This window comes from Raphanus sativus, chromosome 2, assembly GCF_000801105.2.
Source record: "Raphanus sativus cultivar WK10039 chromosome 2, ASM80110v3, whole genome shotgun sequence".
NCBI lineage: Eukaryota > Viridiplantae > Streptophyta > Magnoliopsida > Brassicales > Brassicaceae > Raphanus > Raphanus sativus.
In genome coordinates this window covers 30,081,208-30,104,513 of record NC_079512.1, presented here as the reverse complement: position 1 = coordinate 30,104,513, position 23,306 = coordinate 30,081,208, and the positions used below count along the sequence as shown (strand labels likewise).

Below are 23,306 nucleotides of genomic sequence, written 5' to 3'. Positions count from 1 at the left end.
CCTAATATATTATGATCATTATCCCTGTGATCTGGACAGTGCACGTTGTTTATATAAATAAATGCCACGTAGTGCAATTATTTAATAAGGAAACGCTAGAAAAGAAAACTTTGACAAAAACAGGTTGATTGCTTCGTTGGGATTTGCTGGAAATTAACCGCCTCCCTCATCATTTATAGCAACAAAAAAAAAACAGAGAGAATCTTGTCTGAAACTGCACAAATTCGATTTTCTTCAACTTCGAAATGTCTTACGCTTATCTCTTCAAGTATATCATCATCGGCGATACTGGTAAGCTCCTCCATCTGAGATGAATCTGATCATTATGATCCTAATATATTATGTACAATACATGTATGTGTTTCGTTGCTAAAAATGATTGATCTGGATCTATCTAGTTCATTAGGAATTGAGAGATGAACAACCGTTTTTTAGGGATTGATTGTTGATTGTTGATTGGTGGATGATGATGATGATGCAGGAGTAGGGAAATCATGCCTTCTGCTACAGTTCACAGACAAGAGGTTTCAGCCGGTGCATGATCTCACCATCGGTGTTGAGTTTGGGGCTAGGATGATCACCATTGACAACAAGCCCCTCAAACTCCAGATCTGGGATACCGTCTCTCTCTTCCTCCTCCTCCTTTTAAAATATTTATCTCTTTTGTCATTAAATTATCATATGGTGTTTGATTTGTTCCTTTTCATTTTATATTTTCCTGTAGGCTGGTCAAGAGTCATTTAGGTCTATTACAAGGTCTTACTATAGAGGTGCTGCTGGGGCTTTGCTTGTCTACGACATCACTAGGTGCCTTTTGTTTTTGTTATCAAGAATTGAAAAACAATCTTGTTTGTTGAGGATGATCTTGACATAATGACTTAAAAGCTGTATTTGTTTGATATTTGAAGGATTGTGCAACTGTTGCGGGTGCAGACAACTCACAATAGTTTGTTACTCCGTTTTTTGTGCAGGAGGGAGACGTTTAACCATCTAGCTAGCTGGTTAGAGGATGCAAGGCAGCATGCAAATGCTAACATGACCATTATGCTCATTGGGAATAAGTGTGATCTTTCCCACAGAAGGGCTGTCACCACTGAGGAAGGTGAGCAGTTTGCAAAGGAGCACGGTCTTATCTTCATGGAAGCCTCTGCCAAGACTGCTCAGAATGTCGAAGAGGTAAACCATGATAAGAGTACCAGAATTAGGTTCAGGCGGCGCCAGTAGAAATGCTAAACCATGATTTTTTATGTGTGTGTTTTTTTGAATCATTGATAGGCATTCATTAAGACAGCGGCAACAATATACAAAAAGATTCAAGATGGTGTGTTTGATGTGTCGAATGAGTCATATGGAATAAAAGTTGGATATGGAGGAATCCCAGGACCATCAGGTGGAAGAGACGGATCCACGTCGCAAGGAGGAGGTTGCTGCAGCTAATAAGATAGTGAACAGTGTCTATATCCTCCTCATCATGTAAAAAAAGAAAATCATCACTTATGGCGTAAGCCAAAAAAAAAAAAATATCTACGCACGCTTTTCAATTAGAACTTGTAAATCGTTTTGGTGTTCGATTTGGTGACAGTGTTGTTTGTGGTGGAATTCGAAACTGATTATTCATTTATCTAAAAAGATGTGTGTTTACGTATCTAAGAATATGATTTGAGGTAGTCATGTAGTCCACTCGCGTTGCAACCGATACAGTAATGTGGTTAGTTTACAGAGTAAATGGGTAACTGACTATATTTGTGGTTCCATTTGTCAAGTCGAAGGCGGAAGTGTACATGATAAAGATAAATATTAAAATCCACCAAGTGTTTATTAAGTCAATGTCAAATGTTACCGACTTGGAAACAACGGTTCACCGACTTGGAAACAACGGTTCAGCTTTACCCATTGCAGAATACTGAAAACCTATCTTATTGGTTCCTGATAAAAAAACAATTACAAATATCTTTGCATTATTCTGTCTACATGTAAGACTAGAAATATCTTCCTTGGATATTTTATGGGAAACCAATGTCTTGTCCTTTCTGAAAATGATTCAAACATAAAGAAGAAGACATGGGAGAGAAAATATCTTGTAATAATTTTTTAGTTGAAAAGATATTTGGTTCTGGTAAAAGACGAATTCGTTTTCTCGTATATCTATTGGATGTTCACTTATCAGTTATCACATTACACAAAGCAGAAAAAAATATCTTGACAAACTAAAAGCTTAACTGTTAAGGTTCTGACTTCTTAAGGTTTCACAAGTTCAACTTAAAACTTAATCCTAGTCTGCCTAGATGATGATACCCTTTGATCATTGTCCTAACTCCTAACCCTCAAAAACCAAATCGTTGTGGGTTGTGGCGTTTTGTACAATCTCTCTTTAGATACCATATGTTTCACAAGACGCTACATATTATACGAAGATTACTAGATTAGTTTAGCGGTTTGCCCTATCTATACGAACAAACCAACTGAATCAAATTTGTTAAGCCAATACAACAAGTCATCATCCCACGATTTACATCATTTATAACTATAGTAAAACATAATTCCAAGACAGGGAAGTCTGAAACTATGTATATAGTAACAAATAGGAAGAGAAATAGAATAGTGGGGAGGGTTAAGTTACGTGGAAAGAAGACTCACTAAGCTGCTGACGCGCGTGTGAACAAGTCCATACGCTTTGGTACTTTTTCCACCATCGGTCCATAATAAAGCTCGAAAATTTCAACGGACAAAAAAAAGGAAAAGGTATCAGACCTTGTTTACTTAACCCAAAAGAAAAAAAGATTTCAGTGAAAATGACAATGAGATTTTTCCCTTAATAAAAGACAACTTAAACAATATAACAATGTCACGGTCATCATTTTTCTACAATGCGTACCGTAGAGTTTTCTTTACAAAATGAGTCACAATGAAGCGTGTGTCCATTCAAACCATAAATGTCACAACATGCATATATCTTCGCCTTACCACACGCTCACTAAGCCTTATGAATAAAAAGAAAAACACAAGCCAGAGAAGTGAAGGTGCCAAAACGACAAGGATCAATTCCTGCCATTAAATTTTCTAATGGTGGGAATTAAAAACGAGAATAAAAACAACAACATTGTCCTCGATGAAGAAATAGCCAAAAGTCGCAATCTATGTCACCTGAATAAAGAGCAGACTGTCACTTTCAAATGAGTCAGCCAGAAAAGGATATATAGATAGATTCCCAATACTATTTGCAGTCGGCCTGGAGTCTTAAAAGTCATTTCGAACATCACATTTGAAACTCATATGACTTAGAAAAAAAGATCTAGAAAACATCAAAGGCACACGTATTAAGCATTACATACACTATATTGACAAGTGCTTATTGCATCAAAGTCCTAACAATATATTTTAGACATAAAAGAAGAATGCAACATTTAGGCCGACCAAATGGACAATTTCAAACAATAAATTTAGTTTACTAGCTCAACCAGGAGAGATCTTAGTGAACATATTATTAGCTCTTTTTAAAAAAAAAAATGTATGGGTCAATGAACTGGTGCTTAGTTGGAAAATACAAATCTTACAGGAAGGAAAATCCAAGGAGAAGAAAAGAAAATGCAGAGTTAACAGCTACCACAAGATTGATTTTAATACTGAAAGTCTGAAACTAATCCTTCCTTGCACTTATCTTCTTTTTCAAACTAGAATCAAGAGACCTTAATAAACATTTTATGCCACACGAACCATGTGTTCAAAGCTTATCTATATTATCAAGAGTAAATTTCAAGATCAGATAAATATTACCATGGTTGTGGTAATTGAGTTGGTTTAAGCACATGTGTTGGTGATGTTATGCTTTTGGATTTGATCCACTATGACAAGAGTGTTTTATGCTAGAAATGATATTAGCAAAAGCTGGTTCAGGGCCTAGGAAAAATTAACTTTCAAGGCCTGAACTTTCCTGATCATTCAAAAAAAAAAGATTAGATAAATATACTTTAAAAAAATTAGATAAAGATTAGTGAGTAAATGAATAATTTACCAACAAGGAAAAATAAACTTAGTTACACATACTTGAATACACAGATGAAATTTGAAAATATGTAGTATGTAACTACAGATGTGACATTTACACTTTTTCATTTTGATGTGTGTGAACCGTGTGATATGTGAGCAACCTTTTATGATATTTCCTCTCCACTTTTGTCAAATATTGTCCTTAAAATCACAGCCAATCAGTTTTCTTTATAAAATGCAAACACAAGCCTCATCATCATCTCTCAAACACACAATCATCATCTTCTCTCAAACACACCAACATTTCTAATCTCTCTCTCTCTGCTCATTTTCTCAACAGAACAGAGAGAAAGAAAACTATGGAGTTAACACTAAATTCCTCAATTTATCTAATCAAACGTAAAGATACCAAAAGCTCAAGAAACCATGAAAGTTCCTCCAACATGTCATTTGCCAAAATGAAGCCACAAAAATATCAGTTCCAAGCAAAGAGCTCGGTTAAGGAAATGAAGTTCAAACCAGAAGAAGGGGAAGAAGCCACTCAAAGATGGGAGAAGCTCCACGTTCTCTCTTACCCACATCCCAAGAACGACTCCAGCGTCCCTGTTTTCGTCATGTTACCGCTGGACACGGTGACAATGTCAGGGCACTTGAACAAACCGAGAGCCATGAACGCTAGTCTGATGGCTCTAAAAGGAGCTGGCGTGGAAGGCGTAATGGTTGATGCTTGGTGGGGACTGGTGGAGAAAGATGGACCAATGAAGTATAACTGGGAAGGCTATGCCGAGCTTATACAGATGGTTCAAAAGCACGGTCTCAAGCTCCAGGTTGTTATGTCTTTCCATCAATGTGGAGGAAACGTTGGAGACTCTTGCAGGTAAAATGAAAATTCAACTTTAGTAAGTAAGTAAGATCTTTAGTCTCTTTATTTCTAGCTTTAGCTAATGGTTTGTCTCTTCATAAAATATATAGTATTCCCTTGCCTCCGTGGGTGCTTGAAGAGATCAGTAAGAACCCTGATCTTGTCTACACAGACAAATCTGGAAGAAGGAACCCTGAGTATATCTCCTTGGGATGTGACTCTCTCCCTGTCCTAAGAGGAAGAACACCTATCCAAGTCTACTCAGATTTCATGAGAAGCTTCCGTGAAAGATTTGATCACTACATAGGAGGAGTTATTGCGGTAAGCAGATCATAAACCAACTTCATATAACACATGAGAAATATGTACTTTGCTAATCATATTTGTATCAATCATTTATTCATGTTAATTACAGGAGATTCAAGTGGGTATGGGACCTTGTGGAGAACTTAGATACCCTTCATACCCTGAGAGCAATGGGACATGGAGGTTTCCTGGAATCGGCGAGTTCCAATGCTATGACAAGGTACTGTTAAGACATGACATGATAAGAACATTACACAAAGTAATAAAACAATACAAACACTTGTTCTAAGATCATTAATTATACTTTCTTGATATGCAGTATATGAGATCGTCCCTTCAAGCATATGCTGAATCAGTCGGGAAGAGTAACTGGGGAACAAGTGGACCACACGACGCCGGAGAGTACAAGAACCTCCCGGAAGACACCGAGTTTTTCAGGAGAGACGGGACATGGAACAGCGAGTACGGAAAGTTCTTCATGGAATGGTACTCAGGGAAGCTGCTTGAGCACGGAGACAAGCTCCTAGCTTCGGCGAAAGGAGTTTTTCAAGGAACAGGAGCCAAGCTATCAGGCAAAGTAGCGGGAATCCACTGGCACTACAACACGAGATCACACGCCGCGGAGCTAACCGCTGGATACTACAACACGAGGAACCACGACGGGTATCTCCCTATAGCCAAGATGTTCAACAAGCACGGCGGCGTCGTGCTCAACTTCACGTGCATGGAGATGAAGGACGGGGAGCAGCCGGAGCACGCGAACTGCTCGCCTGAAGGGCTGGTTAGGCAGGTGCAGAGCGCGACGAGGCGGGCGGGAACAGAGCTGGCGGGGGAGAACGCGCTGGAGAGATACGACTCGGGGGCGTTCGGACAGGTGGTCGCGACGAATAGGTCGGGTTCGGGGAACGGGTTGACGGCGTTTACGTACCTGAGGATGAACAAGAGGTTGTTCGAGGGGCAGAACTGGCAGCAGTTGGTGGAGTTTGTGAAGATGATGAAGGAAGGTGGTGATGGGAGGGGGAGGCAGCTCTCTGAAGAAGACACAACAGGAAGTGACCTTTATGTTGGATTTGTGAGAAGAAGCAGGAGGATCTCTGAGGAAGCTTTTCTTGTGTAAAAATTTCCCACCCCACATAGGTGCATATATATATAGTATGAATAATAAACAATAGAGATGTGAAAAAATCTCAGAGTATATATAGTGTTAAAAGCTTTAGAATGTGCACACTTTCTATATTTGGGCAAAAGGAAGATGGATGTACTTATATGACTGTCTGTGTATGATATGAAATTTTCAATCTTCAAACTCTTTCATATCATATAATATGCATTTATTGTCAACTGAACTGTCTGGTAAAATTTTCATACTTTGAATTAAGAAGGACAAAATGGTGTGCCCAACAATATCTCAGACCAGATTATTATCAACATTCTGGAAATCGTAAGACCTTCAGATGGCAGCATCGTTTTTTTTGGTTTCTTCTCTTGTTCTCGCTTTAGATTGCTAGAGGTCTAAGCATACTTTAAGTTATTTGCCTGTTTCGCTTTCTTCTGTTGTTCCGTTCAGTTCTACTTGTAATTGAACCTTGTCATTGACCCATATTTATTATCTATATAATCTTCTGTCAGTTCATTGTATATTATCTTGTCAAGTTGATCTATATCTGAATTTTCATGTTAACTTTTCTATTGAAAGAAATGTTACTAGGAAGAGTTGTTGTTTTCACACGTTAGATATGTTTTGTTGCTTCGCTTAGGGTGGGTTACAGAGATCTTTGGTTAACACCTCAGGAAATGACCTTTATGTGGGTTTTGTCAGAAGTAAGATCATTCACAAGGTTGAAGGAGGATTCTGGATTCTCTAGTGTAATTTCTCACCCACTTAGGTACATTTACAGCGTGGTACATTATAGAAAATAAAAGAATAGAGATGAGAGTGTAAAATCTCAAACACTGTGCATCTTTTTTGTCTCTTACAATGTTATCTCAATCAATCAATGTGGGTTTACTTGTGTATACAATATAAAAGAAAACAGAATTTGGGGATCAGTTCACATAATACCTGTCAGTTTTATTCAGGATATAAGTTCATATCTATAATATCGGTCAGATTACTATATTGGGGTTTCACAAGCTGATTCAAATCTGGATACTCAATGGTCATTTTCTATTGAAAATAATCTATAGTAGGAAGAGAAGTTATTTCCACACGTTTTGTAACAAGAAGACAATGTTTTGTTACTTCTCTTAGATTGGGTTACAACGAACTATTGTTAACACACATTGCTTACTCTTCAACAACCTCTATGTACAGTTTATAAACCAACCAGCCTTTGCTTTTCAAACAAGTTTACAAGAAGTGGGAGGGAAAACCTTTATAGCTTCTTGCTCCGTAGCCCAGATCTGCTATATTTATTTACTTATTTGAGATCTCGACATTGGTTCCAAGTGGGGGTTCACCTTCTTCACGAAAAATCTCAACGGTAGATGCAATTTTTGAGTGTCTTCTCTAAGACGTCTCTCTATCTCTTTCTTTCTCTCGTGTCATCCAAGAAGTTCGAGGTAAGATTCATGGTTGCGGACTATGTCAAAAAGCTTTTGCCACAGTAACTACTCACACGGGATCATCACCGCCGCCGCTACTGTAATATGTTTGGGTTTGAACAGCCTTTGTAGCAGCAACTCTAGCAGCGTTAGCTGCTCGGTTTGCGACCATCACTGCCCTGTTCACTCTCTCTTCCACTTTCACAACTTCACGTGCTTTCTCTGCTGCTTTCCTCGCTTGCTGTTTATACAAGAGAGAATAAGAGATAAAAGGGTTTAGAACTCCAATTACTGGATACATTGTGAAAAAATACAAATTCTTCCAACATAAGATGATTATAGGCGGGTACCTGGACAGTGTCTAGAACCTTGGAGTGACTGATTGAAAACGATGAACCAGGGCGGGTGGTCTGCTCGGTAGGACAGCTGAGAACACCGTTTTCCCAATGCCCTGCCTGTGTCTCACCGTTCCTGAATGTGTACATACCAAGCCCTTGCCTTCTACCCTCATGCCAAGCTCCTTCATACCGATGTCCGTTTGCAAATAGATACACTCCAAAACCATGCATCCTGTCTGCAAAGTACTCTCCAGCATATGTATCACCATTTCTGTAATAATAAGGGACATGGGGCTTTCAAGTCAGATATGCAATCACTAAAGAAGGGAAGATGATGCAATTGAATTACGATCTACACTCAAAGTCAGCAACAAATAAGCCTTACAACTTGATGCCCACAAGAGAGGTGAGGGACGCCTAACAATCCATCAAGAACTCATGATTGAAAGCAATATACTTTTAGAACGTCCCCGCTAGCAACATAGACATGGACATCAATAACATGTGGCTAAAAAGGTTCACCCTTATACCCAAAAAGCTCAACCGTTTCTACAAATTCAAATGACTAAGCAGTGTTCGAGCCAATACAACTAGACAATGCACATAGCTAACAAACAAACAAACATAAGAACTGATAGATATCTTACCTAAAATGGTAATGACCAAGACCATGTTTGACACCCCATTTGAACTCTCCAACAAACCGACTACCATCCTCAGAGGTATACACACCACACCCATGGCTCTGTCCATTAGACCACTCACCAGCATACACATCCCCCGTATAAAACCTATAGATTCCAGTTCCATGTCTCATCCCTTGCCTGTACTGACCTCTGTACCTACTTCCTTTAGCCCACGTCTCCACTCCAAATCCATCATACTTCCCATCAACCCAATCCCCTTCGTACTTCCCCTTCATCGAGTAGTAATAAACACCACTCCCCGAACACTTCCCCCTAAGAAACTCTCCCTCGTACACGTCACCGGAGCTGTACTTCTGAACCCAAGAGCCGGAGTTAGTCTTCTTATTATTCTCCGTCACAGGCTTCGACCCGATCGACCAAACAACCTGTTTCGTCCTCTCCTGAGAGGAGGAGGAAGAGGATAAGGAGGAAGAGGATCTGGTAGGGCTGAGGGAGAGCAATCGAGCGATGAAGAGACGAATCGAGGGCAAGTGAGGGAGAGCGAACTTGAGAGAGATCGAGAGGATGAAGGAGAAAGCGATGATGGAGAAGAGGAAGAGGAGGAGGACTCGGAAACTGATCAAGAGGAAGAAGATGTAGAGAGGAGGGACGGAGAGGAGGAGCAGGAAACGGAGGTGGAAACATATCAAACGAACTCGGATGACTTGACGGAGCAGCTTCTGATTCGACGGAAGAGACGATGAGAGAAACGACAAAAGACCCAAGCTTCTTCCACGGTCGTTGCTGCGAAACGGATGAGAAGATTGAGCCGCCGCCGCCGCCGCGGGCCTCTTATGCGGAGAGGATGAATCTGGGATTTCGACGGAGAGATGATGATGGCTAGGAGGGGGTTGCGATTGATTGTAAGGGTCTGCTCGGTATGCGGGTTTCTCTGGGGTTAGAGTTTCGGGTACTTGAAAGGGACGGTGATGCTTAATCTTTGGTTTCGGATCCAAATCGGAGGAAGGTGGATAACTGGCGGCTTCTTTTCCGATGAACCGCCGTTCTGCTACTGTTGAATTCTTTAGATGCATTTACATACAGAATCTGGAAGGAAGATTGTGATTTAGGGTTCTTAAGAAATTAGGGTTTCTCTGATCAAAGAGACGCGAAATGATGATGATGAAGAAGGAAAGGAGGATCTCTGTTTTGAAGCTAAGGTAAAGAGGGGCTTCGTTAAATAAAGTCCCACGCGTTTCTGTTTATTTACATTTTTGCCATTCGTCCCCACTTGATAATTAAGTTTTGTTTTTGTATGTGATTAGTTAAATCCCTCACGTCACTAATCATACAGTATTATTCTGATAAGATACCAGATGACTCTCTTTTTTTTAAGCGTTATAATTAAATGCTTAGAGATTCAATGTTCAAACATTTATGCCGTGCATATAAGTTTAGGATTCAGGTTGGTGAATTAATTCTCTCTTTTTTGAAGACTATTTTAGGTCATCCATTAATATGTCAATGACTTGTAAAAGTGGCAATAAAAATGATCTAGATGGTTTGTTGAATTGTGACTAATACAAGGAATTTGACTTGTTTACTTCTACGTGTATGCCATTACTGTAACCTACATCACCATTTTCATGTTTTTTTTTGCCAACTTTTGGTGCATGATAATCAAACATAACACACAAAAATCTATTAGTAACAGGATGTCAATAAAATTTGCATAAGTACCCTATGGTGATTTGGTATATTTGTGACTAGTAAAGTTTTAAATAGAATTGTATTTCCATTCAGTCATTCTAATATTGACCTTAACAATAAAATATAATACTAAATTTTGACATCTTGCTGCCCAAGGCCCAGAGCCGTGCATACTGTATGTTTAGAAAGGCATTCACCACAAGCCCCTATCTATATATTCAATTTAAGGGCCCCTAAAATGCGAGAGCATGTGGTAACAAATTATTTTTTGTTCTATTTCCGAGAACTTGTTTTCCATGTTGGTGTTTATTCTTTTGGGTTTTATTTTACTTTTCAATAAAAGTTTCTATGAAAAAAAATTAGATTGTAGACCGATACGAAAACATTTAAATCTTGGACCAGAAGGGATTAAGTTTTCTGGATTAATAAATATCATTTTAATTACATTACATCCACACACTAGTTCTTTGTCAAACAATCTTTAAAAAAAAAATTATCAATGACTGATATTGCTCATTATCACATTTTCTTTAGTTGGCACCATCTCTTTTTTTTAATTCAGTTTTTGGTGATACAATCTATTAGACTAACTTTGTTTACAGTATTTTATTTTTTTCAACTATATTAACAATGTTAAAGGCTCCGATTTTGAAACTCGCCTTAGGTCTCAATAGACCTTCACTGCCAAGGCCCCAAGCGTATGCAGCTTGGTGATATTTGGATTTGTCGCAGGGCAATTGGCTTTTAGTTTATATCTTATTATAGTTTATATCCCCAATAAAGAACAAAAAATTGCATATATTTCTTTAAATTAAGAAGTAGATCCGTTTGTGTCATCAGAAGTTATGTTATGTGTTTTATAGAGATTAAAAACATTAGGATAAATCCAAGAAGTAAGGTCAATGGCATCTTCCAATTTACTTTGTAAAAAAAAGAATTTTTTAATCTTATTATAAAAATAAAAAGGCTCTTAATCATTAAAAATTAACAACTCAATTGAAAAACCTTTGTTCAATTTTTTTTAAATATAACCGTACTCATAGACTCGTACCTAAACTTAAAAAAAGTCCACCGATGACCTTAATAAACATCAAACTCTAAAGTATGAATTCAAGACTTAAAAGATCTGAATTAATAATACAGAAAAAATGGCAATTAACAAGTAGTTTTGAAAGAAGAGAAAAAGTCATCAATTCAATCAAAAATATTTAACTCTGTGTCATGGCTTAATTAGATTCGTCATAGATTAGCCGTTTACTTTGATAACTCTTTTTCTTCCAGTGCAAGTAAAGGAAGATTAGCCACAGGGATAGTCCTGTAAATAACAAGATGATAAGAGGAAAGATGTGTCACCTGATTGTTTGAGCTGCTAATAAAGCGGCCACGTGTCACCAATAAAGCGGCTATAAACAAATGCCTCGAGATGATAGAAACGACACCGTCCGAAACCGATCCAATGAGTGGAGGGATAAGTTTAGGCAACTTGACTTTCAAAATATATATATTCAGATTCATCCAAAAGTGCATGTCTCTATCCTTTTCTATGGGCTCCCAAACGCATCATTCCAGTGTAGATAGATAATTGTTATCTTTGCCCCCAAAAAAAAAGATAATTGTTATCTATATGCAGACAGAGCCTTGCAAAATAGATATAAAAATCTAGATTTCTAATGATGCAAAAAAGTAACAAAGTAAAACGACTAGATAAGATTATAAATATATGTGGCTAATATAAAATTTGGGGCAGACCAATGCAAATGCAACGTACACTAATGATAAGTTAAAAATATTTGAGTTATCAAGTAAGAGGTTATAACTGTACTCTGTAGCATATATAAGTGATCATAATACCTCCTTATCAATATGTGACTCAATCAGCCAGTTTTTTTTTTTTTTTTTTTTTTTTTTTTTTTTTTTTGAAAAAGAGCTTTCAATTAAAATGCATAAGAAAATACAAGTATGAGTTTTAACTCATAAGTTTGGAAAAGTTTGCAACAAGCATAGAATTAAAGAACTCTAGAGAAAGATTCACAATTGAATCCTAGAAAGACAGAAATAGAAAGACACTAACTAGTGGTTGTGGTTCCCTCGGCCGCGACGACCTCTTTTACCTCTTCCACTAACATTTGTCCATTCCATATCTTGAAATTTTTGTGTTGGTTTAATTTCCCTTCCACCTCTAGTTAAGTTATAACCAGAAGACTCTCCAACCACATCAAAACCAGCTCCTTTTCCATAAGTAACCGGAATCTCCGACTCTCTATAGAATTGTTGTTGATTGTGGGTGGGAGGAGTGGTAGGGTCAATTTGATGCTCATTTGCAGAAAAACCAGGTTCTTCCACAATGATAGATTGTGATGGAATATCTTCCATAATAGGTGAATGAGAGGGAGCAACATTTGTAGCTGCTAACATAGGGATAGTGACATCAATCTCTGAGCAAGAAGTAGAATGTACCTCATGCGAATCTGTAAAGGGAGTGACAGCTGCAACCTCGGAAGGTGTAGTGGTCAAAGACTTTTCTGGAGTGTTAAGTGCCTGTTGGGTAGAGAGCGAGGCCGAACATGGCTCCAAATTTTCCATAAGTGTACTAAAAGAATTCTGTGCCAAATGAACGATATTCACCACTGGAATCTCATCGTTTGTAACCTGAGGTTCCTTAGTAACAGGAACAGAATCATGAGGTTTAGGAGGTACTAGACACCTTTTCTCTTTATGGCCAAGTGCTCCACATCTATCACAAGCACTAGGAATCCAAGAATACTCTACCTCTACTAAAAAGATATTGCCTTGCTTGTCATCAAGCGCAATTAGCTTCGGAAATGGCTTATCTAGCTCAACTTCAACTAAAATTTTTGCTTCTCCCATATTTGCTGGATCTAAGCGAGGCTTGTGCGTAAGCATTGGTTCTCCCAAACCCGATGCTATGTGACTAATGCCTAACCTAGAAAAACATGAATCTGGGATATTCTTGAGGTTGACCCACACTGGTAAGGTAGAGATCTCCGGGATTTTGAAAGAGGTTACCGGATTCCAAGGAGACACAAAGAGAAGACAATCATCAACATGCCACACACCTCGCTGGATAACCCATTTACGAGTATTTTCATGAGGGATATGGAACAAAAACGAAGAGTCCCCCAACTTCCGGCAGGATATCCTACATTCTCGACCCCATAACCTATTCAACACTGCATGAATAAGACCTCCAGGCGGGCTAGAACACCTATGAAACTGTCCTACAACATATTCTTCCTTATTCTCAGGTCCTAGCTTAAGTACCTTAGAGGGGATTGTCACTTGAGGAGTTCCATCAAGTCGGTATGTCGGCTCAGTGGCACGAAACAAGTTTCTAGAAGATTGGTTCATTCGGGCAGCCCATGGAAACCGAAGGCTACCATCTTCCTTGAGAGCCGGAGGTGGGATTTTATCTACCGGCATTTGCGTCACTGATTTCTTAGGAAACATCACATGACCCTTCTTCTTGGGACCGTTGACAATAGCTTCACCAATGGACGGCCAGAATGAATCTATTTGACTTTGTAGCCTCTCTGTAACTTGGAACCTTGGAGTTGCAGGTTCCGGTGGAGTCGGTGGTGGCGTGAAATGAAGTGGCTTTGACCACGCACCCAAGGAGGGAACAAAGGTGGGACCTTCATCTGAATCGTCATCACCCGCTTCTTCATCAGTCTCATGCTCATCAGCTGCTTCTTCACCAATCTCGTTATCACCCGCTTCTTCTACAGTGTTAACAACACTGGCAGGAGCGACACTGACAGGCCCAGAGGCAGGAGGAAGAATGATGGCCGGAGGAGGAGCTTCTTCATGGATCTCGTGGCGGAGTTGGTCAATTAAATCCGTCGGTGGAAGAGACATTGGATCTTTGAGCTGGGGAGAGAAAGAGGCTTCAGTCGAGTCTGGAAAGTCGACGGAGGCCAGAGTCGACGGTTGTGCCGTCGATTTGATGCAGAGAAAACGAAGACTTGAGGTTCGCCGCGAGAGAAAAAAAGGGAGACGCGCGTGTTCCTAACGCGCTTTTGCTGTTTTTAATTATGATTCTTTAGATTTTAAAAGATAACCACAAAAGATAACCACAAAAATGAACAAGTTGTTAGTTTTTTATTTGACATAATCCAATATTATTTATAAGCTGATCCCATACATAGTCCTATAGTGTGAATTATGTTTTTTTGAATGACTATCGCACCATGTCATTTGAATTTGAAATATTATCTGACTAATGTAAAAAATAACCGCAGTGTAAATTACATGGGCTAAAACCTAACTCCAAATTTTTAACATAGTTGTCATTTTTGTTTTAAAGAAAACTTAACTTCCGAATAAATGTTATAGTACATTTCCAAGTTTAGCTTACCATTTGACCATATTGATGTGGACAAACCATGGCTAATACGTGACTAGTTGAATGAAATAGTTATCTGTACATTACATTACTATTGCAGTACATTATATCTCATGACAGTTTGGGTACGTTTAGCAATCCAAATAAGATGCTCTTGTTTCTGAAGAAATCAAAATTAGTTGTTGTTTGAGTAGATTAACGGTTCTGTCCCGTGGCAAATCCTTTGTGTATTGAAAGCACCCGAGAACAAGAAAACATGAAAAAACAACACCACTGCAGAAACACCTGAACAATGAGAGAGCAAGAGCATGTCCTCCCAATGATTCTCCAACGCTTAAATCATATATAAACCTCATGATTGGATGTAGGAAAAAACATTACATGATTCTCCAACGCTTAAATATTATGTTTACGGAAATGAAGATATTTCCGAAAAGCTAATGAGAAAAAAGAGATCCCCAAGTGTTTAGGTTCTTTGATCTTACTAATAGAGATTAGTTGGTTTGGATTGTTAGTGGGCCGAATATGAACCGACTTGCTCTGGTCACGTTGGATTGTATATATGGACAAAGTTGTTATGATTTATGAAGGCTGTCACAAAGTAAGGGGCCTACTTCTTGTGTGCCTTTACGGTCAGCCAAAGCGTTCTATTGCCTTCTCACTTCTCGGTCATTCTTCTATATAAGGTAGGCTGACATATTAAATTCGCTGCGTCTGTCAAATTCCGCAACGTAGTAATTAAATTCTTCCGGACCAAACAGCTTTGCTTAACTTCGGACAGAACACAATGATCTCTCTCGTATGCTGCCCAAGTCATACCGAACAACCGATATGTGGAATGTGGATTGCTAAAACGGCAGCGTTTTCTGGTTACTTCAATATCAACGTCGAATGAGGAAAACTTCCCAAAGAGCACAACATAACAAAGCATCTATAAGATCAGAAGCCGCGCGAGTTGACTCACCAATCATCTCTCCTCTTTCTCTCTCTCTCTTCGTTATTATTCATTCATAGAGTCCTTTTCGTATTTTCACATGAAACTTCACTTCTCAATTCCTTTCGCTTTCACATCCACGTCACACGTGTCGACTAATCATCGGACTCTCCGGCGATGCCCCGCCGATTAAACGACGGCGGTCGTGGTCGTTTCACCGCCACCGCTCTCCTTTTCATCGGTCTGATCTCGTGTCTCGTCGTCTACGCCGTCTTCTTCAACATTCTCCGTCCCCGTCCCCGTCCCCACCAGGATCATACGCTCGACGATTCCGCCGTCCGGTTCACGGACACGCGAGATCGCGGGGGTGTAGATGGCGGCGGCGGGTGTTGCGGCGGAGTCGCAAACCTGGAGCTGTGGGGTCCGGCGGTGAAGTGGGGGACGGATTTCAAGTTTGATTCGCCGGGTGAATGTTGCAAGGCGTGTAAAGCTATGCGCAGCGGTGACGATGGGCCTTTCTTGTGCGATACATGGGTGTTCTGTGGAAACAAAGAGGCTTGCGGGCCCAAGTTTGGAGAGGTGAGTCTTCTTATCCTTTGTTGATCGAATCGAATTGTCCTTGATTTACTTCTGTAGATCTTGCCGCCTAAGTGTTCGATAAAATGCTTCTATCACCAAAGAAAAAAAGAAGATGAAACTTAAGTGACTCTAATGTGTGTTTAGTGTTTGAGATATGCTCAAATGAACCTTGCCATCGATAAGTTTCTGTGTGTGTGTTTGTTTTGTTTCTTCTCTGCGCAGTGTTGGTTGAAGAAGCAGAAAGATGTATTGGTGCCTGATCGACAGGAAGGTGGGCAGAAAGTTATGTGGACATCTGGGCTTATTTTCGGACAAGGCCAGGTAGTCTTATATATCATGTCTGCAAAAATTACCTCCGTTTATCCGCTAAAACTGAAAAATGACTTTGACAATTGACACCTTATGCCTCTCTGATTTTGCTGTGATGATAACTCCTCTGCTTCTTTTCTTATCATTAAAGCAAATAGTGTTCGCTATGTTTCTCGGATTCACTGATTAGCTGCTTTTTGCTTCTGTTAGGGCATTGTTGGTTTTGAGACAGAACACGGTGTACTTCATGTCAAAGTAAGTATCTTAGTTTTAATGTCTTTTTTTTTGTGTGTTCTTAATGGGAAAGTTCCAGATTTGACTTGGATGTTTAAATTTTGTTGCAGCTTCACCCTGAGTGCGCTCCTCACTCAGTGTACTACATTCTTAGTTTGTTAACTCTGCGCCACTGCGCAGGCTGCCAGTTTCATCGGGCAGAGAACCGTGGATCATATTGGGACTCAGAAGGCAATCATGTAACCAATGTAAGATACCTTTCACAGATTTGCCTTTTAAGTATCACAGCTAGGCTCTGTTCACATAGTATAAATATTGATTCTGGTGTTATGATCTCAGATCCCCAATTCGATAGAAATTTTGACCCAATGTGTTATGCATATGATTTCTGTCAGTTTTATAGATTCTTTAGCTTTTTGATTCATCTGAGTGCACACCTTTCTTCTTAGAGTATGTGCATCTTTTATATTAAAGATCAAATGAGTTTCTAGCACTTTAGTGTTTAATTGCTTTTGCCGGTTCATTTTTCGTTTTAGCTTTGTTCATACCTTTTTCTGCACATTTTCTATTCTCTACACGAACAGAGATTTTGCATGTTATTAGAAGTCTCAGCCTTTCACCATGTTCCTTGCAGGCTCGCTATGGTCCACCATACGCCATGATTCAAGGCATACTCCAGCCCGAGGGAAACATCTTCACGCCCATCCCAACCGAGCACTGCCCAACCATAACTCGTGGCTCTGTTGCATGGGTCGGCTCAGGACCAGAATTTTTCATCAGTCTAGCGAACCACCACGAGTGGAAGCAATCTTACACTGTATTCGGATCTGTTTTACCAGAGGACATGGACGTTGCTGAGAGGATTGCAGGTTTACCAACAATAGCCGATGTCTGGAGCAGCGTTAATGTCTCTGTCCTGGAGAAACCAGTGTCGTTGACCGTACGGAGAATGAAGTCGGGCCAAGAACAAGCAGAACCCGGTTCGTGAAGAACAATGGAAAAATCAACTCAGAATAGTATTGTTTAACTTTTCTTTTCTAATTGTGCATAAAATAGTGATGCTACGTAAAAAAAACTGAGATTTTTTTTTTTTGCATTTAAATGGAAGTTTATGGTTACTACTATATTTCCAAATTTTCCAAATTCGGAAACATTAACTGGAGCCAAACTAATACAAATTGAATAAATTAAAAAGTATCAAACAATATATTGAAACTAAACCATTGGTTTATTTATGCTTAACCGGTAAATAGGGTCTGATAAACGTATGCGGCGGAGGTGGAGAAGGTGAGTCGGGTGCGCACACGTCACCACTCCACGGCGCACTTTAGTACAACTCTTTTAACCGGCCACCTCCTCTCCTAACTTTTCTAACCTACGCCTCTCCTCCGCCTCTTTATTATCCCTAACCCCACCGCTCCCCCCACTATCCCTAATCTCTTCCTCTCCGCCGCCATGTCAACCCCCGATGGATCTCCCGTCGCCACGGCCGTCGATCCCTCCACCGCCGTCACCGTCGCGACCGCCACGACGAGGAGAGTCCCGCCTCCGTGCTGGAACGACGAGGAGACCGCGGCGCTCGTCAACGCCTACAAAGACAAGTGGTTCGCCCTCCGCCGCGGGAACCTCCGCGCGGCCGATTGGGACGACGTCGCCGCCGCTGTTTCCTCTCTCCACACCCTCGGAGGTCCGGCGAAGTCGGCGATCCAGTGCCGGCACAAGATCGAGAAGCTCCGGAAGCGCTACCGCGGCGAGAAGCAGCGGTCTCTCAACCGGCCAGGCAAGTTCTCCTCCTCGTGGGATCTGTTCCCCGTGCTGGACGCGATGGAGTTCGCGCCGGTTACCCCGACCGCCGCGGAACCGTACGATCCGGATCCGGATAACGACGAGGAGAGTAACGGTTTGGATGGATTTAGGGTTAGGTCGAAGAGGTCTGGGAAATTCGATGGGTTTGGGGTTAGATCTAGGTCAAAGAGTCAGATGAAGATGTACGGTGGTGGTGGTTTCGATTCGGATCACGATTCGGGAGGTGGTGGGTTTGGGTTGAAGAGGAGATACAATGGGAACCCTAAGGTTAGTAGTGGTGGTGCTGACTTCGATGCTGATTCTGATGAAGAGATTGTGTTAGTGCCTAAGTCAGGTAGGCTCAAGGGTTCATCACATGGGAAGCCTTCCTCTGGCGAATTTGGTGGTGGGTTCCCGTTGAAGTCCTTTGGCGATCGGAGTTTCGCCTCTCATGGGTTTAATAAAGCTAAGAGCTTTGGTAAGCCGGAAGCCAATTTCTCTCCGGAGATGGATTATGATGATGAGTTTGATGAAGGGTTCAGCCCGAGGATTCAGCACGGTAGGAGCTCGTCGCGAGCCAATGGTTATGGGAGAAAGGACGGGAGCTATCCCCGGGGGAATAACACGGGTGTTGTGTCTAATGGGTATGGTTCGTCTTCTAGGTTCAAGCACGAGCAGATGAATGCTGTAGCAGATGTTGAGTCTGCTGACCCGATTGATGAAGTTGTGTCTTCGGTGAAGATGTTGACGGAGATGTTCGTGAGGGTGGAGAATTCGAAGATGGAGATGATGAGGGAGATGGAGAAGACGAGGATGGAGATGGAGCTGAAGCATTGCCAGATGATGCTGGAGTCTCAGCAGCAGATTATTGGCGCGTTTGCTGAAGCGTTGAGTGAGAAAAAGAGCACAAACGCGAGGAGGCCCGGTTCGTAGTTTCGAACTATGGGTTCGTATGTTGTTTTAATAATATGATCGTAATTGTTTTTGAGTGTAGTACCAAGTCCAGTTACTAGGAACAGAAACTGCAGTTGAGTTTTATTGTGTATTGACTCTTTGAGGTTTTCATTGTTTGGCATTTTTGATAACATATATAGTAAGTAAACATTTCTGTTTAATCGTAGGGTACTTTGTACAATAACTTTAGACACTGAAGTTACAGGGAAACAATCTGGAAGCAGAGCTGAATATCATTTTTGATCTCTTCACGTTTCCATCATGAAAGCTCATGACGTGAACTAAAGTAGTACCTCGCAAGAGTTGTGGCACCAGAAACTAGTCTTTCTTTAGCACTGTGGAATAGGCTACTAGTTGTTTCAGGTAAAAGAGGAGATTGGTGAGTTTGGAGTATATCCATTGGCGGTCTTAAGTTTTTCGCTTTTACTTTCACGCTTCCATGTAACAACTTCATGACCTGTAAAATCAAGCACATTTAACTCCGCTTGTATGCCAAGAAAAAAAAACCCAAGAACTTTCACAAAGAACACAATCGAAGAAAGCAAGCTCTCTTAAGTTAAGTACCTCCAAGCAAGTACCAGAGTGATAATTGCCAGTTCCAACACAACAGTGATGATACTAGAGAAAGGTGAGATCCAGACGGTAATTTAACTCTTTTTTGGAGAACAACTTCTCCTAACTAGACTTGAACTATCTCTAGGTGAGTTAGGATCTTTGTTAGGTGAGCTCAAACTTTTAGCTACTAGTCTAACTCTTTGTTTTTGTATATAAAAGAACGTTTACCTCAAGTTGATTAGTCAGTGCAGCAATACGCAAGACTATGTTACCATCTTCATCCTTCCACTCCAAGACTTCCTCCCTGTTTGCTCTGTTAACCCACCCCACTAAGACCTTAAATGCCTCAAATTGGTGGTTCTTCACAGCGATGAAAACAATTCATTGCTGTGAAGAACCACCAGTTTGAGGCATTTAAGGTCTTACTGGGATGGGTTAAGAGAGCAAACGGAGAGAAAGCCTTTTAGATTTTTTTTTTGTAAACAAGCCTTTTAGATTTATCACTATGAATCTTTACAAACAAGGTAGTTCCAAGAAACCGAAATTCTCAGCAGAAGACTATTAGAGAAAACGACAGCTCATTTACTGATCCTTTGACTAGATGGAAAACGACAACTCATTTACTGATCATTTGACAAGATGGTCTTTATTAGAATCAAATGTCTCTTAAATAGGAATGACTTTGGCAGAGAGCATTTTATCATAACACACTTGAAATAATAAAACTGACAATAAGCTATATTGAAAAGTAAATACTCTGAAGTTTCTCTACCAACCACTAAAATTCATCTCCAAGAATGTGTTGTTTATTAGAGCATCTCCGATCCTACTCCGTAATTTACTCCAAAATTGAGAATGGAGTTGGAAATGGAGTGGAAAATGGAGTGATGACCAAAAAATAAAAACATTACTCTATAAATGGAGTAATGCTTTTATGTTTTGGTCATCACTCCATTTTCCACTCCATTTCCAACTCCATTTTCAATTTTGGAGTAAAATATGGAGTGGGGTTGGAGATACCCTTAAGAGGCAACTAGATTTTTTAAAACGCAAAAATATAGATTTTTAATCTAGTTTACAAAACGTTTTTATTTTAGTACATTTAAAAATATAAAATTAAATTATTCTATTAAATTAATATAAAACTTTGCGGACATAATTGTTTTTCAAATAATTATTGGTGTATATTTATTAATTCAAAAAATCATCATAATAAGTATTGTTTATGTTTTTAAAAAATGTAAATTAAACATCAAACTTTTATATATGATCAAAATTTTTGATAAAAATATATATTTATTATTGTGTTAGAATTTTTAAAACACTCATATACTTGAAATATTTTAGAAAATATATTTATACAAATGTTTTTGATTGAATATTTAATTGTAAATTGTTTTATATCTTAATTTTTAACTTTTATAATTAAAAGATAATTTTTCAGATAACAATAAAATATATAAGAATTATCTTTTTATTTCTGAAAATATTAATTTATAATCTAGTATAATATATAAATATAATATTATTAACTTAAATTTTGTTTTTAACTTTTAAACTGAACAAATTATTTTCAGATACAGCACAATATATAAGAATTATTTTTGTCAATATTATATAAGAATTATTATTTTTATTTTTACAATACTAATTTATAATGTAATATAACATATAAATATAATATTATTAACTTAAAATTCGTTTTTAACTTTTAAATTAAAAAATATTATTTTCAGATGACAACATAATATATATAAGAATTATCTTTATATTTTTTAAAATATTAATTTATAATCTAATATAACATATAAATAATAATATTATTAACTTAAAATTCGTTTTTAACTTTTAAATTAAAAAAAATATATTATTTTCGGATAACAACATAATTAAATAATAATATTATTAACTTAAAATTCGTTTTTAATCATATAATAAATTATATACAAAATCATTAAGGGTAACAAAGACATTATTTTCAGATAATAACATAATATATATATATATAAGAATTATCTTTATATTTTGAAAATATTAATTTATAATCTAATATAACATATCCCCTAGACTATATTTGAGAAGTGATTTTGCCACATGTCATCTCTACAATCAGTTTCACAAAAAAAATATGACATGGCTACTACAATTGATGACATGGCTTCCGAAAAATATGACATGGATTATTTCATTTAATGTTGATTTATATTTTTGGTAAACTTTTTAGAATATGGTAATAACTCATACCTTACATTTAATATTGATATTTATTTTTGGTAAACTTCTTTAAATATGGTAATATCGCATACATCATCTCTAAAATAAATATATTCATATATAACATTAAAATTTCGAAATTATATTTTATTTTATTTTCTATAATTATACAATTTGTATTGCCACATGTCCTCTCTACAATCAGTTTCACAAAAAAAAATATGACATGGCTACTAAAATTGATGACATGGTTTCCGAAAAATATGACATGAATAATGTTGATTTATATTTTTGGTAAACTTTTTAGAATATGGTAATAACTCATACCTTACATTTAATATTGATATTTATTTTTGGTAAACTTCTTTAAATATAGTAATATCGCATACATCATCTCTAAAATAAATATATTCATATATAACATTAAAATTTCGAAATTATATTTTATTTTATTTTTTTATAATTATACAATTTGTATTGCCACATTTCCTCTCTACAATCAGCTTCACAAAAAAAAATATGACATGGCTACTAAAATTGATGACATGGCTTCCGAAAAATATGACATGGATTATTTCATTTAATGTTGATTTATATTGTTGATAAACTTTTTAGAATATGGTAATAACTCATATTTTACATTTAATATTGATATTTATTTTGGTAAACTTCTTTAAATATGGTAATATCGCATAAATCATCTCTAAAATAAATATATTCATATATAACATTAAAATTTCGAAGTTATATTTTATTTTATTTTCTATAATTATACAATTTATATTACTAAATTTTTAAAAATTGCTACATTTTTTAAAAAAATTTGATTTATAATCGTAAAATCATTAGATTCTTATATATCTACAGATTCTATAAATATTGTTAGTTCAAATTTTTTGATAACTATACAATATATTTTTAAATAAAAAATCATTTTATTTTAATTTAATATTTAAATATATAAAATCTATATTTAAATATCAGTAAAAATAATAAAATCTATAAT

At 38.0% G+C, this 23,306-nt stretch overlaps 5 protein-coding genes across 5 annotated transcripts; 4 read left to right on the top strand and 1 right to left on the bottom strand.

The window, feature by feature from the left end:
• Window positions 1-91: 91 nt before the first annotated feature.
• Window positions 92-1,645, top strand: LOC108835097 (ras-related protein RABB1c). The gene is made up of 5 exons (XM_018608398.2): window positions 92-291; window positions 482-621; window positions 725-807; window positions 972-1,176; window positions 1,276-1,645. The coding sequence occupies exons 1-5, from the start codon at window positions 246-248 to the stop codon at window positions 1,435-1,437; spliced, it is 636 nt and encodes a 211-aa protein (XP_018463900.1). The 5' UTR covers window positions 92-245; the 3' UTR covers window positions 1,438-1,645.
• Window positions 1,646-4,221: 2,576 nt separating this feature from the next.
• On the top strand, window positions 4,222-6,455 carry LOC108818751 (beta-amylase 3, chloroplastic). The gene is made up of 4 exons (XM_018591684.2): window positions 4,222-4,864; window positions 4,960-5,170; window positions 5,265-5,375; window positions 5,475-6,455. Exons 1-4 carry the CDS (start codon window positions 4,347-4,349, stop codon window positions 6,270-6,272), a joined length of 1,638 nt encoding a protein of 545 aa, XP_018447186.2. The 5' UTR covers window positions 4,222-4,346; the 3' UTR covers window positions 6,273-6,455.
• An 850-nt stretch (window positions 6,456-7,305) lies between these two features.
• LOC108843407 (phosphatidylinositol 4-phosphate 5-kinase 4) lies at window positions 7,306-9,872 on the bottom strand. Its single transcript, XM_018616600.2, has 3 exons — window positions 8,685-9,872; window positions 8,050-8,308; window positions 7,306-7,940 (listed from the first exon to the last, which is right to left on the bottom strand). The coding sequence occupies exons 1-3, from the start codon at window positions 9,755-9,757 to the stop codon at window positions 7,770-7,772; spliced, it is 1,503 nt and encodes a 500-aa protein (XP_018472102.1). The 5' UTR covers window positions 9,758-9,872; the 3' UTR covers window positions 7,306-7,769.
• A 5,584-nt stretch (window positions 9,873-15,456) lies between these two features.
• On the top strand, window positions 15,457-17,916 carry LOC108823240 (uncharacterized). The gene is made up of 5 exons (XM_018596447.2): window positions 15,457-16,249; window positions 16,472-16,570; window positions 16,769-16,813; window positions 16,903-17,040; window positions 17,427-17,916. Exons 1-5 carry the CDS (start codon window positions 15,848-15,850, stop codon window positions 17,778-17,780), a joined length of 1,038 nt encoding a protein of 345 aa, XP_018451949.2. The 5' UTR covers window positions 15,457-15,847; the 3' UTR covers window positions 17,781-17,916.
• Window positions 17,917-18,057: 141 nt separating this feature from the next.
• On the top strand, window positions 18,058-19,690 carry LOC108843634 (protein FIP2). The gene has a single exon (XM_018616867.2). The coding sequence runs from the start codon at window positions 18,248-18,250 to the stop codon at window positions 19,508-19,510; it is 1,263 nt and encodes a 420-aa protein (XP_018472369.2). The 5' UTR covers window positions 18,058-18,247; the 3' UTR covers window positions 19,511-19,690.
• Window positions 19,691-23,306: the final 3,616 nt, after the last annotated feature.

Bases quoted from the DNA above. Each gene is read 5' to 3' on its own strand.
- LOC108835097 (XM_018608398.2), top strand. From the start codon at position 246: ATGTCTTACGCTTATCTCTTCAAGTATATCATCATCGGCGATACTG. The intron at 292-481 runs GTAAGCTCCTCC...ATGATGATGCAG, and splicing joins TATCATCATCGGCGATACTG to GAGTAGGGAAATCATGCCTT. The intron at 622-724 runs GTCTCTCTCTTC...ATTTTCCTGTAG, and splicing joins AACTCCAGATCTGGGATACC to GCTGGTCAAGAGTCATTTAG.
- LOC108818751 (XM_018591684.2), top strand. From the start codon at position 4,347: ATGGAGTTAACACTAAATTCCTCAATTTATCTAATCAAACGTAAAGAT. The intron at 5,171-5,264 runs GTAAGCAGATCA...TGTTAATTACAG, and splicing joins ACATAGGAGGAGTTATTGCG to GAGATTCAAGTGGGTATGGG. The intron at 5,376-5,474 runs GTACTGTTAAGA...CTTGATATGCAG, and splicing joins AGTTCCAATGCTATGACAAG to TATATGAGATCGTCCCTTCA.
- LOC108843407 (XM_018616600.2), bottom strand. From the start codon at position 9,757: ATGCATCTAAAGAATTCAACAGTAGCAGAACGGCGGTTCATCGGAAAA. The intron at 8,309-8,684 runs GTAAGATATCTA...TTATTATTACAG, and splicing joins CTTGGTCATTACCATTTTAG to AAATGGTGATACATATGCTG. The intron at 7,941-8,049 runs GTACCCGCCTAT...TTGTATAAACAG, and splicing joins AGGTTCTAGACACTGTCCAG to CAAGCGAGGAAAGCAGCAGA.
- LOC108823240 (XM_018596447.2), top strand. From the start codon at position 15,848: ATGCCCCGCCGATTAAACGACGGCGGTCGTGGTCGTTTCACCGCCACC. The intron at 16,250-16,471 runs GTGAGTCTTCTT...TTCTCTGCGCAG, and splicing joins GCGGGCCCAAGTTTGGAGAG to TGTTGGTTGAAGAAGCAGAA. The intron at 17,041-17,426 runs GTAAGATACCTT...TGTTCCTTGCAG, and splicing joins AAGGCAATCATGTAACCAAT to GCTCGCTATGGTCCACCATA.
- LOC108843634 (XM_018616867.2), top strand. From the start codon at position 18,248: ATGTCAACCCCCGATGGATCTCCCGTCGCCACGGCCGTCGATCCCTCC.